This window comes from Carassius carassius, chromosome 22 (assembly GCF_963082965.1).
Source record: "Carassius carassius chromosome 22, fCarCar2.1, whole genome shotgun sequence".
In the NCBI taxonomy this organism is placed as follows: domain Eukaryota; kingdom Metazoa; phylum Chordata; class Actinopteri; order Cypriniformes; family Cyprinidae; genus Carassius; species Carassius carassius.
Window position 1 is genome coordinate 17,530,904 of NC_081776.1, and position 15,147 is coordinate 17,546,050.

Here is a 15,147-nt window from a genome sequence, read left to right on the forward strand (position 1 = left end):
TCTCATAACCAGTAGTCATGTTTATTCACCTTGGACTGAAAAGCAAACAGCTTTGAAAGACATGAATTTGAAAGTTATCCAAAACAAACGCTAATTTAAAATAGCAATATTCCTAGACATGAAGGGATTATCAGAAGAATTTTGATAGTATAGCTTGACAAGTCAGATTTTTGAGAACGAGTGCATAGATCAAAATTCATCATTAAAGAAAAAGCTAATAAAACAGGTCAGGTAAAAATAACATTCATTCTTCTTAATAAACTCCAATCTCTCTGAATGGGAAACCTTTGCATTTTCAAAAAACTTTCAGCTTACTTTTCAGTAAATGTAATAGTAAAAGTCTCCTTACACTTTCAATTAACTTTGCACTCTCATGTTCTCACAAATGTGATTTCTGTATTGAATTGTTTGTAATAAACTTTTTATATGTCATAATTTTGCACTTCAGCAGACTTTTTTTATAGTATTGTCATAGCAAATTTGATTTCTGCCAAAATTCATGCAGAATTTGCCGACCCAAATAACATGGAAATCTATTTCTGTTTGTAATCGTATTCTTATTTTTCTGAGTTGCTGAGATGTTGCTGACACTCTCCGTTCTCTCTTTTCCCTTCACATCTCATTAATCACCCCTCCTTTCTTTTTCCAACCTCTGCCTGCTTGGGCTTTTCTGGTTTTGCTGCCATTTGGGGTTTCACAGAAGGGCAAATGTGGAGCATACCTGCTGATTCAGATATTAGCCAAGTTTCCATACAGTTTTTGTGCTGTTTTGTTATCAACAAAGAGAATTTATTCTCGCTATTTATGCTCGCTATAAGAGAGTTAATTTATTATTTCAGCATTCTTTGAATACTGTGTTAGACAACCGTTTAAACCACTGTTTTAAATGTAATTTGATATAACAATTTAATAAATATCACTCAAGATGTATCTTTTAGAGAAGTAATTTTATGTGTGTCCACACTCAGGTTCTGTCAGTGCCTCACAGGAGACTAGTGTGCTGCAGTCGACTGTTTGAAGTGACTGAGATCAACAAACCCCAGAAGCATGCTGCTCACCAGAGAGAGGTCTTCCTCTTCAACGACCTACTTGTGGTAACTCCAAGTTTCATTATGTAGATTTTTTTCATCTCTTTTATTTAAATTGATTGCTGTTAATGAAAGATGACTCCTTCAGATGTAATGGGGCATAAAACATCTTTCAATCATACGATAAACCAAGAAATCTATGGAAAAAATATCATATTATCTGACTGCTATACTATTCTTACATATACTATGCACAAAGAATATTTTCCATATACAGATAATTATGCGCACAACTTGGTATTCTGTTTGCATGATCTTTGGACTACAGAGTTGGTCCCCATTATGTGAAAGCAAATCTAATGTAGTCCTCTTTCCCACAACTGCTCGAATAATTTGCTCAAAGCCACAAAGTACAGCCCTTGAAATTAATCAAAGATTAAATGTCTGTTATAATTAATGGAGAGCATTAGGCTGACTTAAAGGTTATCACAGCAATGTATTAAACTATTCTCATAATTGCAAGAGCTCATGTTAATCTGGCCATTAAAAAGGGAAGGGAAAACCACAAAAACTACATTTCCCAGTACAATTATTGGTGAAACTGGGTGAAATCGGACTATTTCAAAAATGCAAATGACATTTGCAAAATGAAACACTGTTTTCACTTTGTATATGAAATGGAAACGCAATTAGTGTGGAAAGGCAATTACACATTATTCAATTTTTGTGAAAATATAAATTCTCATAACTGCTTTTCTAACTTCATTCAGAGAGTTTTTGGCTTGAATTGTGTTGCGATATGAGTTGGCTCAATATTTCTTCTTCATGAGTGTCTCCCACTTCCCGTAAATTTGTGGCAGTTGTACTATTTTGAGTAAACCAGTAGGGAGTCTGGTAAGTAGACACTCAACACTACACCAATCTGTGTGGCCTTATTTTTCTCACACATGCTCAATCACTTACAATCTAACACTGACAAATAGCAGGGTTATAGTAAGTGCCATTCAAAATTGAATTGAAATGAATTAAAATTAAATTCCTGGATTTAATTTATTGTGGCAAAAATGATGGATAATTGCAATTTAAACTAACTTAGCAACATGCTATCATGAAAATCTCATAATTGTTTGAGTTGAGGAGTGATATTTATTTGGCGTCCTGCTTATGCAGAGCATCCCAAATCATGTATAATATAATTATACTTAGTAAGCTGCCTTAGAAGTAACTGTGATTGCAAGGCAGCTCATTAGGATTTGGAACCAAGCTTATGTTTGAAACTGTTACTCTTTCGCTCTAGTGAATGACAACAAATATAATTTGCATTTTCATTTTTTTTCTTCACAGATTTTGAAACTGTGTCCAAAGAAGAAGAGTTCAGCTGCCTATACCTTTTGCAAGGCCTTGGGGCTACTGGGGATGCAGTTCCACCTGTTCGAAAATGAATGTAAGATCATTCAATTTTTATCTAGATATTCAATTCAATGCAGCTTATAGTTAAACTTAATACTAGTGGCAATGCAAAATAAAATATACTGTGTATATATATATATATATATATATATATATATATATATATACAGTACAGACCAAAAGTTTGGAAACATTACTATTTTTAATATTTTTGAAAGAAGTTTCATCTGTTCATCAAGCCTGCATTTATTTGATCAAAAATACAGAAAAAAACTGTGATATTGTGAAATATTATTACAACTTAAAATAATAGTTTTCTATTTGAATATACTTAAAAAAATAATAATTTATTCCTGTGATGCAAAGCTGAATTTTCAGCATCATTACTCCAGCCTTCAGTGTCACATGTAACATCCAGTCTATCACATGATCATTTAGAAACCATTCTAATATTCTGATTTATTATGAGTGTTGGAAACAGTTGTCTAATATATTTGATGAATAAAAGGTTAAAAAGAACTGCATTTATTAAAAAAAAAAAAAAATTCTAATAATATATATTGTAATAATATATTTTCTTTACTATCACTTTTTATCAATTTAACACATCCTTGCTGAATAAAAGTATTGATTTTATTTTTAAAAAATAAAGAAAAAAAAAATACTGACCAGTAGTGTATATTGTTATTACAAAATATTTATATTTTAAAAACATAGCTTATTTTTTTTTTTTTTTACTTTTTATTCATCAAAGTATCCTAAAAAGTATCACATGTTCTAAAAAAATATTAAGCAGCAGAACGTCTCGATTACGTATGGTAACCCTCGTTCCCTGAAGGAGGGAACGGAGACGCCACGTCGGTGACCGACGAATATGGGATATCGCTTCGATAGACCAATCTACTTCGAGTGTAAACTAAACGAGCCAATGCACATTGGCATGCAATTATTGCATCCAGCTGCCGCTGATCACTGCGTGAGTATAAGAGGGCAGCAGGTGCAATGCATACCAGTTTTTCGCTGAGGAGCCGAGCCGGAGACCCGGCAGCTCAGCGGCGGTACAGCAACCATGGCGACGGGACGTGGCGTCTCCGTTCCCTACTTCAGGGAACGAGGGTTACCATACGTAACCGAGACGTTCCCTTTCAGTCGGTCACCCTCGATGCCACGTCGGTGACCGACGAATATGGGATCCCTATCAAAGCGCCATGGGTGCTGCCCCTTCCAGTGCCCTGTGCGAGCCGCCTGCGCCCCTATTAGGTGTAGGCCGGGGCTCAGAACAAGTAGCTCCACTCACCGTTGTCAAAGCACTACCTCACTGGGTGAGATTGGATAACACTGGGAAAACGTACCCGGTCCGCTTGGAGCCGGGACGCTGCGGGAGCCCCATCCTTCCCGAAGGAGGTCTCGGAGGCAAATACACATATAGCATCCGTTTAGGGGTATAAGGAGAGATTTGAGGTGATTAAAACCCTCTTGGGAAGGCAGAAGTCTGCCGGGGAAACACAGGCTCTAAGGCTATATCGTGGACTATACACATATGAGTACCGCTTAGGTCTCAATATGGAACCCAGCCTTCCATGGTTCTCACAGATTCATCATGAAGGTCTGGCGCCGGACGTTCCGCTGCGTCCAGCTGCTTAGGGTGATGGAGGATCTCAACAGGGTCTACAATACGGACACTCTGGAGCGGTTTAAGCAAGCCGACAATAACCGGGGCCTCTCAGTGCCACTACCCGTTTGAGGTGAGAACACAGGAGGATACCGGCTCTACACGAAGGCTATAGAACCTAGCGAACGTGTTAGGGGTCGCCCAGCCCGCAGCTCTACAAATATCTGTCAGCGAGGCGCCACGAGCCAGCGCCCAGGAGGATGCAACACTTCTAGTTGAGTGTGCTCGCAACCTGAACGGGCAGGGCACATCCTGAGCCTGATAAGCCAGGGTTATGGCATCCACAATCCAGTGGGCCATCCTCTGCTTAGAGACGGCACTCCCCTTCTGTCGGCCTCCGTAACAGACAAAGAGCTGGTCTGAGGTCCTGAAGCTTTGTGTCCGGTCTACGTAGCACCTTAATGCTCAGATGAGACAAAGCAAAGCCAGGGCTGGGTCTGCCTCCTCCAGGGGCAGCGCTTGCAGGTTCACCACTTGGTCTTTGAAGGGTGTAGTGGGAACCTTGGGAGAGCATATACAATGTACCTGAGCGGCTCCGAACCATCTCCAAATCAGCTGGACCTTCAGGGGATGGAGTCGCCATTCTCCCGGGAGCATTGCTCGAGACAGCTCGTCGGCTGTATGATTGAGCAGGCCTGGAATGTGAACGGCACAAAGTGACCTCAGAACCTTCTGACTCCAAAGGAGGAGGTGGCGAGCGAGCTGCGACATGCGACGGAAGCGCAGACCACCTGGTCGGTTGATGTACGCAACGGTCGCAGTGTTGTCCGTTCGGACCAGCACATGCTTGTCTCACAAGAGACCTTTGAGACGGTTCAAGGCAAGGTGTACTGCTAGCAACTCTAGGCAATTGATGTGCCACTACAGCTGCGGGCTCGTCCAAACCCCTGAGACTGCATGCCTGTTGTACGTGGCCCCCCAGTCGGTGGTGGAGGCATCCGTGTAAACCACAGCATGCCTGGAGATCTGCTCTAGGGGCACCCCTACCCGTTGAAATGCAAGATCTGACCACGGAGTGAGGGTTTGGCGACAGGCCGGTGTAACTTGGACCCGGTGAGTGCCGCGCTTCCACGCCCACCTCGGGACTCGGCCATAAAGCCAGTGCTGGAGCGGTCTCATATGTAATAGGCCGAGCGGTGTAAGTGCCGCCGTGGCCGCCATATGCCCCAGGAGCCTCTGAAAGAGTTTCAGTGGGACCGCTGTCCTGCTCTTGAACGTATTCAAGCAGGCTAGCACCGACCACGCACGTTCCTCTGTGAGGGGTGCTGTCTGTTCGACCGAATCCAACTCCATATCGAGAAAAGAGATCCTCCATGGGAGTTTGCTCTTTTCCGAGCTGACCTGAAGGCCCAACAGGCTCAGGTGCTGGAGCACCACATCTCTGTGCTCGCACAACAGATCTCGAGACTGTGCTAGTATCAGCCAATCGTCTAAGTAGTCGAGAATGCGAACACCCTGCTCTCTGAGAGGAACGAGAGCTGCCTCCGTGACTTTCGTAAAGACACGGGGAGACGGGGACAACCTGCAGGCATACTAACGCTCGGCTCCGAAGCGAAAAGCTGGTATGCATTGCACCTGCTGCCCTCCTTATACTCAGGCAGTGATCAGCGGCAGCTGGATGCAATAATTGCATGCCAATTTGCATTGGCTCGTTTAGTTTACACTCGAAGTAGATTGGTCTATCGAAGCGATATCCCATATTCGTCGGTCACCGACGTGGCGTCGAGAGTGACCGACTGAAAGGGAACTGTTTCCAACTTTGATAATGAATCATCATATTAGAATAATTTCTAAAGGATCATGTGATGATGATCCTAAAAATTCAGCTTTGCATCACAGAAATAAATGATAATTTAAAGTATAATAAATTGGAAAACAATTATTTTAAATTGTAATAATATATCACAATATTAAATTTTTTTCTGTATTTTTGATCAAATAAAATATTTATATAAACATAGATTACTGATTTATAAAGATTTATTTTCATGCAGTTTCTTGCACAATACTGTTATCACCTCAAAACACTTCGACCATAGCAGAAGTTTGCAACACATAACCAGCTGCATGTGTATTGATTTTCACCTGACATTTAATTGACATTTAAGAAACCATCCCTCTTTATTTATTTATTATTTTAATTTTTTTCCAAAGATGGTTTCTCTCATTGTACATAGTTCTTATCAGGCTAATATATTTTCAAGTCTTCCTTTTTCTAATAAATATGCTTTTAGTTAGTTTACTTGATGTGGTATGGCATCTTAATTGTGTGGTTTTGATTGAGTCTGCGGGACTCTGGGTGGGACCTTGATTAAATAGCTCCGTGCATCTCACAAATCACTACTGCACAGATTCTGGCACCAAATGACATCATCAGTACAAGATGACAGTGGCCATTTATGTGATATTTTGGCTTTATTTGGAAAGAAAGAGAGATGTTCTTCAGATAAAGACTAACACAATTTTAGCGCAACTCACTGAACATTTCACTTTGAAAGTGTTGCAAAATTTGCAAGAAGCAACATAATTTAATTTTGCACAAATTTGCCTCATGCACACTTTTCAAGGAATCTAAGAAATGTATTGTAAAAACCTGAAATATATAAGTATTTCTCATGGCATTTGGATTTGGGTTTAACTAAAACTATACACAGATACAGGCGAAATGGATTGCTAAAATAGTTTTTAACTCATACAAGATCCAGACAATTGTGTGCCTTTTAGTGAAGTGAAGTGACATTCGGCCAAGTATGGTGACCCATACTCAGAATTTGTGCTCTGCATTTAACCCATCCGAAATGCACACACACAGAGCAGTGAACACACACACACACACTGTGAGCACACACCCGGAGCAGTGGGCAGCCATTTATGCTGCGGCGCCCGGGGAGCAGTTGGGGGTTCGATGCCTTGCTCAAGGGCACCTCAGTCGTGGTATTGAGGGTGGTGAGAGAACTGTACATGCACTCCCCCCACCCACAATTCCTGCTGGCCCGGGACTCGAACCCACAACCCTTCGATTGGGAGTCCGATTCTCTAACCACCAGGCCACGACTTCCCCTTAAAACACCCACTTCCCTGATTTCCCAGAATGCCACATGATAAATGAAGATGACAGGCACTAATTATTTTCCAATTAAAGTGACTACAAGTATTTCTCTTTTCCTTCCACTGTTTCACTTTCACTTTCACACACACACACACACACACACACACAAACACACACACACACACACACACACACACACACACACACAAACATTTATGGTAACTGGGCTGTAATTAAATGAGAGGAGAGTATTATGGCTCATGCTTATATTTTGAACCACTGAAATCTGTAATAATTGACAGAACAGACTGGGCATAATAGAAGAGACACAAACAAGTAAATCAGCAGATAACAGACATATTTTCAGCCACAACCATGCCAATAAAATACTATAAATGATTGCTGAATGTCCAGTCACTCTAGTGATGGCATTTGTAAGGTTTATAAATGTAAATATTGCAAAAATATTTGAAACTGTGTTATAAAGCTGTTATGAATGCATTATAAAGGTATATCTCAACCTGGAACAATGTAAGAAGTTTCAAAGCCAGTCAGAACATGTGTGGTGTTTAACAAAACATCATACTAGCATATTTTATCAAATGACTGTTCCACTATCATCACTATTGGTCAGTAACAGCCAAATACCAATTTAGATAGTGTTTAAAGCTACAGTTGTAAGTAATACAGTCTTTCTAAACTCTTGCAAATTTCATGATAATTTAAAATGTAAATTTAAATTATGATAATAACCAATAATAATTACCATCTGAAATAGCCTGAGTTGTTTGACCAGCCACCAAATTCTCCCAAAAATACTTCTCATAAGTGGGTACCTATGGTTTTTCATGAGCCAAACAGTCATCCACAGTCCACTGCAAATTTATACTGAAATCCCAAATATGAGTCAAGGTCAATCAAGGACATGTTATTAAAACTATTATTATTATTATTATTATTATTTATCATTGAATATTATGATTTACTTGGGAAATGGTCACATTAAAGAATACTATAGATTGAGTTAATTTGGTATAACTATATCTTTATATTTATGTGATTTTTTTATTTTTATTATTTATTTATTTATTTTGTATAGAAAATGTTGATGACTATGATCATGATTAAGGAATAGTTAATACCTAAAAATGTTTAAATATTCACTAACCCTCTCCTGTAATTGAAACATTCAAAATGTATGTGGAATACAAAGGGATAATTTTTTGTAGACAAACACACAATTTATTTTCATCACACATTTCCTTAGTGACCGTTTCTAATAGTGACCATGTCTGTCAAGCTTCAAAAATACATACAAACAAGTATAACATGACTCATATGGCACATATTTACATCAATACATCAAAACAATGTCATGTTAGGTTATAATAGACATATTCCAATTTTCCAGCTATGACGGCATTGACTTTGAAGCATTTTTGAATCTGGAAGTGAACACATTCTAGATGTAATCAGAAGAAGATTGGCAAGGTTGTCAGTGAATAACAACCTCAACCCTTAATTTTTTGCTAATGCAATGTTTCTGTTTTGTCTCTTTTTGTTTCAGACTATCCTCATGCCATAACTATTTTGTCTCCGTGTTCGGGCTCTGATAAGAAGCAGGTGTTGAATTTCTGTGCTCAGAGTGCAGAGGACCTGCTCAAGTTCATAGAGGACCTGAAGGAGTCCATCGCTGAGGTGTCAGAGATGGAACAGATACGTATTGAATGTGAGTGGGATGTTCATGTGTATAAGAGGATACAGATGTATTAATTTTTCATACGTAGCTGATCCCACATTATTTGTGTTACAGACATGTTTGATACCTCAAAACATGCAGCTTGTTAAGAGGAGTCTGCTGTTACTTTTCTAAGCAAATGGTTTTCGTCTGACTGACAAAACCCTGTGCCATATACGTAGAGAACAGAATATCATAGATTTGTGGGTGGTTCTTTTGAGTTGAGCTAGTAAGCAATGAAGTGAAAGGATACTTTTTTTATTTATTTATTTTTGCTTCATGATGTGAAACAGCAGTCATATCTCTGAATATTGGTGTTTCCATGGTAATACTTGGCAAAGCTGCCCATTTGCTGGGTAAACAGAAGTAATCCAGTTGTTGGCAGCCACAGTAAAACAGATGCAATTCTAAAATTATAAGTTACTTCTAGGTATTACAACACTGAAGTAATAAACTTAGTTGAAATTTAACTCAATGTATGAACTAAATATTCATTAAGGATCCTTAAGAAAATGTATCAATATATCAACAAAAAGCTGAATTTAAACTGTTTTTTTTATGACTGATTACCACTAATTATTTAATTTCATTAATATTTAAGCATCATATTTCAGTGTAAATGCAATTATTAAATCTGAAACATGAACCAAAAGAAGATAAAACATAATGCACCGCTTTTCAACCCTACTTCTGTTTACAAATGTGAAGTTGGCTTATTGGACCAGTTATTTTCTGGGTATATAATTTGCTTTCTATTGTCATTTTGCAGTTTTTCTGTTTTTTTTTTGTTTTTGTTTTTTTGCAAATATGGTGTGTGTGTGTGTGTGTGTGTGTGTGTTTGTGTATTTGTCTTTTCACTGAGCTGTTCTATGATGTTCTATAATAAATAAAATGTTTCATTTGCACAGTGCTGTCAGGCTTTCAAACATCCTCTGAAGGAACTGAGAAGGAAAGACATGGAATAAGGAACAGAAAAATTTGTTTTTGTTTCCATGAGGGAGAAAGACAAAAAGAGAGACAGAAAGAGAAAGGGCTGAGTGCCAGTGGACATCAAATCATGCATACTGCTGAGGCCGGTTGGTTTTCATTACATTCTGTGATAGAGAGATAGCAAGGGTCCATTGGTATGTTCATCTTTGTCAGCAGTTCCACTGGGAAAAGAAAGATAAGCACCTTTACTCTCTTTAAGGAATACAGCTGTTGGTGAACTGAGAGCTGTCATCTACACAGCTAAACATCTTTTATTTCGACATAAAGGGAATTCTCTTTACAATCCAAGCATGACTAAATGCCATTGTGCATTGATATGTCTGCACACATTTTGTGTCTTTGTCTTTATTTTAGCATTGCAAATAAAGGCAATCCTCATTTGGAGTTAATTTGTGTTTAATTGAAGCAGGTAATTTGATGTCCTGTTATCCGAAGGGGCTCTGGAGGGTTTGCTGTAGATTAATACTCTCAGTTTTACTCGTTTTAAATGACAGAAATGTAGAAATAATAAACTGATGTTTCCAGTATAATACTTCAAGAATAAAAACATTGAATACACGAGCAAAATTGCCCAAAATAACAGTACTTGGTGATAATGCTTAACCTTAATTACATTATTTTATTTATTTATTTTATTCCACCACTTATTTTTGATGGGATAATAATAACTATAATAACAATAATGTTTACAATTGCACAAGTTATGTTATAACTAATCTTAATTTTTTATTTTTTTGTAAATAACTTTTAAACCAACATAAAACTGTAATTGCAACAACTTGAGCAAATTGTATACATTTGGAAACATTTCTATTTCATTATTTTGATAATTTTATTATTATTATTATTATTATTATTATTATTATCATTGAAAATATTGTAAGTCATGAATCAACATGAAAACAACATTCAAATTAACACCTTTAAAAAGTTAAAGTGGTAGTTAGAATAAATACATTTCATTTATGTATTTATTTAAATTAATTTCACTGAATTTATGTTACATGCATAATTATTTTGTTTTTGACTTGCTGATTTCATAGTCATTACATGAAAAAAAAATGTTATTATTATTATGATTATTATTATGATTATTGTTGTTGTTGTTGTCTATAAATCAACATGGATACCAATTTTATTATTTTATTTTATTAAACACCCTCATTATTAAATGTGCTACTGTATATTTTATTTCCATTTGTCTGTATGCCTTTTCAATTAAAAGAGGACACATTTTTCTATTATCCTTGAATTTACTACTGTAATAAATATGTTAAATAATTAGCATGCTGTGTTTTAGTATCTGGATGATTGGTTGTAAGCTATTCTTTGAGCACTCACAGGTTTGTATCAAGGCTTAGTCCTTTCTTATGGCTTCATTGAATCAGAAGGCATATTTCCCCTAAAAGAGTCTTAATGTTGAGCCAGAGCTTTCTTACAGTTCTTTTGGATGAGGGAAAAGCTGAGGGAAAAGCTATTTTGTATGTGTGTGTGTGTGTGTGTAGCATAGACCTAAAGTTCTCCTGGTCTCTTTTCACTGTATTTTTAGGGGAGTTGGAGAAACAACAGGGAGCCAAAGGTCACTCCATAAAGAATAACGGGACTCTTGAGCTGAGGGGAAGACAAGGTTCTCCTTCTGGTACAGTACATTACAAAAAATACACTCAGACACACATTTATCTGCTGTAAGTGATACGACTTGTATTCAACATCTGCTTATGCATGATCAAGAAGGTTTTAGAGAATGTACTATACAGTAAATGACAAAAATATATATTTTAAAAAGTACAGTACCAAATTTGAGTGAAGTTGCTTGAAGGTTTTTTTTTATTACAATTTTTTTTACACTTACTGTACATATAGTATACAATCTTGAATTCAATGAGAAATTGAATGGAAAAGAACACAGGAGTCCTGAAACATTTTAAAAGCTGAACTTTATTCAACTTGTTAAGTTTACGTTTTTAAGGTATTTATATTTTATTTATTTTATTTCAGCTGGGCAAGTTAATGCGTTATTATCGCGTTAACACATTAATTGATTTATCCTTATAATTATTTAATGTGCGTTAACGCAGTTTTTTTTTTTAAGTTATAAAAGTCCTTTGCTCACTGGCTCTGAATACACATACAGACAAATCAAGGGTCACAGGAGGGGAAGAGAGAGAGAGAGAGAGAGAGAGAGAGAGAGAGAGAGAGAGAGAGAGAGAGAGAGAGAGAGAGAGAGAGAGAGAGACAGACATTTGAAAATCCCTTTATTAATAAAATAACATTTGGGATTTTTCTGCATAAATATTTACAAACCCAAAGAAGGTGTGTTTTTTTTTTTTTTAAACAATGTGTAAAAAAAAAACAAAACAAAAAAAAAACATTTTTTAAACATCCTCCATTAGACAATTACACATATATTTTCATTCATATACACATTAGAGAATGTTTAGATTAAAGCTTCCATTCCCATCAGGCTCACACAGAAAATTATTAAAACCCCAAAGATGAAAAAAAGACTGAACATTGTGTGTAATGCTATAAAAAGCATACTCTACCGTTAACCTTTTTTTTTTTTTACAATACATTTAGTCAATAAAATAGGATCAATACACCCACTTTCCTCAACTTTGTTTTTTCTAGTACACCAAATTGCCAACTTTACCATTCCATAAAGAAAATTTAGAATAATAACTTTCTTCTTGTTTTCTACTGAGTACTTTGGCCCATAAATAAACAACGAAACATTAAACGAACCCATTAGCTCCAGACTCCAAACCTTCACTAACTGCATCAAGTTTTTCAGGCGATAACATTCCATAAATGCATGAATCACAGTTTCTGATGAATTACAAAAAGGACAACCCTCCCCAACTAAAGGATTCAGTCGTGATATGTGTCTGTTTGTGGCTAAAACTCCATGTACAATTCTCCACTGCAGATCTCCCACTCTCTTTTCAGTGGTTTTTTTACAGGGCCCGCCAGCTACCTTTCGGGGAAGAGTCTGACCCCAACACTAAAGTCCATTTGCTTTCTGTTTGATCTTTAAGGTCTTGATAGTTCATAGTTTTAACACATGCTGTATATAAAGTTATTTTTGATAAATCATTGAACAACCCCATTTCAGGAGTATTCAAAGACAACAATTTTGCCGGATCTTCCTCTTGATAATCCCTTTTCATCAAAAAGTCAAATTCCGGAAAAGTGAATGGCTCTGTATCCTCTCCTGCACAAGTCTCTTTGAGAAATTCTTTAGCTGAAAAGGGAAGTTCAGCTTCTAGGTCTTCTAGCACTCGTTTAGCGAGACGCACAGACCTGAAACCCACTTTACGAGCAAGTTCTTCAGCTTCAATCCACCCATCTCCTATCCTTAGATCCCGAAACATGGATATTCCAGCAGCCAGCAAGTTTGACCTTATGGTCTCAGAGTTCAGAATCTCAGCAGGAAAAAGAGGATTGAAAAAAAGAGATTCGTTAAACAGCCACGGACCTGGTTTTGACCACTCTCTTGAAATAGAAAACATTTGCCATAAATCCACAATATTGAGGTAAAACGAGTTAAGTCCACCAAGAGAAGTTCTCTTTAGGGTCATGGTGATGAGCTGTTTATCTAGACCCATTCATCCAGCCTTGCATAGAAGAGCACATGTTAGTTCCATCACTCCATGCTGCTGGTGATATAGTAGGCGCTGAATAGCCTGCAGTCGGAAAACTGTCAGTCTAGCTCGAATGTCTATCAGTCCCTGTCCCCCTTCTTGAACAGGAAGATAGAGGACAGCAGCTCTCAGCCAATGCTGACCAGACCAAAAAAAATTAACAAGTCTCTTTTGAATTTCTTGGATTAAAATCACTGGTGGATCCACAACCATCATTTTATGCCAAAGCATTGAGGCAATGAGATTGTTGGCAATCAGTACTCTTCCCCTATATGATAACTGGGGTAGCAACCATTTCCAGCTAGATAACCTCGCACAGACCTTCTCCACTAAACCCTCCCAATTTTTCTTTTTATATTTCTCTTAACCAAGATATACTCCAAGATATTTCAAACCAAGTGTACCCCACTGAATATTATTTGGGAGTTCCGGTAAAACCATATTGGTATTTTCAGTAGTACCATACCACACAGCTTCTGTTTTATCCCAGTTAAGCCTAGCAGATGACGCTCTTTCATAGATGTCTAGAGCCCCCTTTAAATTCTGTACATCTTCCTGCTTTTTAATTATCACAGTAATATCATCAGCGTATGCAGATAATATAATAGACTCTTTTTTTAAACTACCATTTATAGTTAGACCTTTTAGTTTACGTCGAAGCATACACAATAATGGTTCAATCGCCAAGCTGTACAGTTGGTCAGACATTGGGCAGCCTTGTCTGATTCCTTTTTGTATTTTAACTGGTACACTTAACCCACCTCCTATTTTTATCATACTCAAGGATCCTTTATACAACAATTTTATCCATGATATAAAACTATCACCAAAACCAAAACACTTTAAGACATGAAACAAATACAGATGATCCACCCGGTCAAATGCTTTTTCTTGGTCTAGAGATATTAGACCAGCACCAACATTGTACATTCCTAAATATTCTAAAAGATCTCTCATTAAAAACAAATTATCATAAATACATCTTTTAGGAACACAATAAGACTGATCTTCATGAACCAACGAACCTAAAACCATCTTAAGTCGATTTGCAATTGATTTAGACAATATCTTATAGTCAGAGTTAAGAACAGCAACAGGTCTCCAATTTTTAAGTAAACACAAATCTCCTTTCTTTGGAAGAAGAGAAAGGACTGCCCTTTGACAACTTTTTGGCAGTTCCTTCAGTTTATAGCTTTCTTCAAGAACTTTAAAAACGTCCTGTCCAATTATTCCCCAAAAAGACTAAAATTCTGTAAGAAAAAGTAAAATTCTGCGGTAAGTCCATCAAGACCTGGTACTCGACCCGTTGAGAGTTGTTTTACTGCATCCGTTACTTCTTCAAAGGTAATACTGGAGTCTAGAAAAAGTCTTTCATCTTCTTTCAAGTTTGGTAAATCTTTAAAAAGTTCACATGTTGTATTCAGATCAATGTCTTCTTTTGCAAATAACTTAAGAATAAAAATCAACAGCAGTTCTTCTCATCATTAAAGGATCGGACGTGATACTACCATCAGGTCTTCATAAACAATGCATAAAATTATTATGAACAACCTTCTTTTCCAAATTAAAAAAATATTTTGTAGGTGCATCCATATCATTAATGGAAATAAACCGTG

The 15,147-nt window shown here is 37.1% G+C and overlaps 1 protein-coding gene across 3 annotated transcripts in view; it reads left to right on the forward strand.

Moving 5' to 3' along the window:
* iqsec3a (IQ motif and Sec7 domain ArfGEF 3a) overlaps nucleotides 1-15,147 on the forward strand; it is a 221,456-nt gene that overhangs the window by 169,679 nt on the left and 36,630 nt on the right. For all 3 annotated transcript variants that reach the window (XM_059505523.1, XM_059505522.1, XM_059505524.1), the window contains 4 exons: nucleotides 969-1,094; nucleotides 2,373-2,472; nucleotides 8,727-8,888; nucleotides 11,437-11,526. In XM_059505523.1, coding sequence (XP_059361506.1) covers nucleotides 969-1,094; nucleotides 2,373-2,472; nucleotides 8,727-8,888; nucleotides 11,437-11,526 — 478 coding nt within the window. The remainder of the gene's footprint in view (nucleotides 1-968; nucleotides 1,095-2,372; nucleotides 2,473-8,726; nucleotides 8,889-11,436; nucleotides 11,527-15,147) is intronic.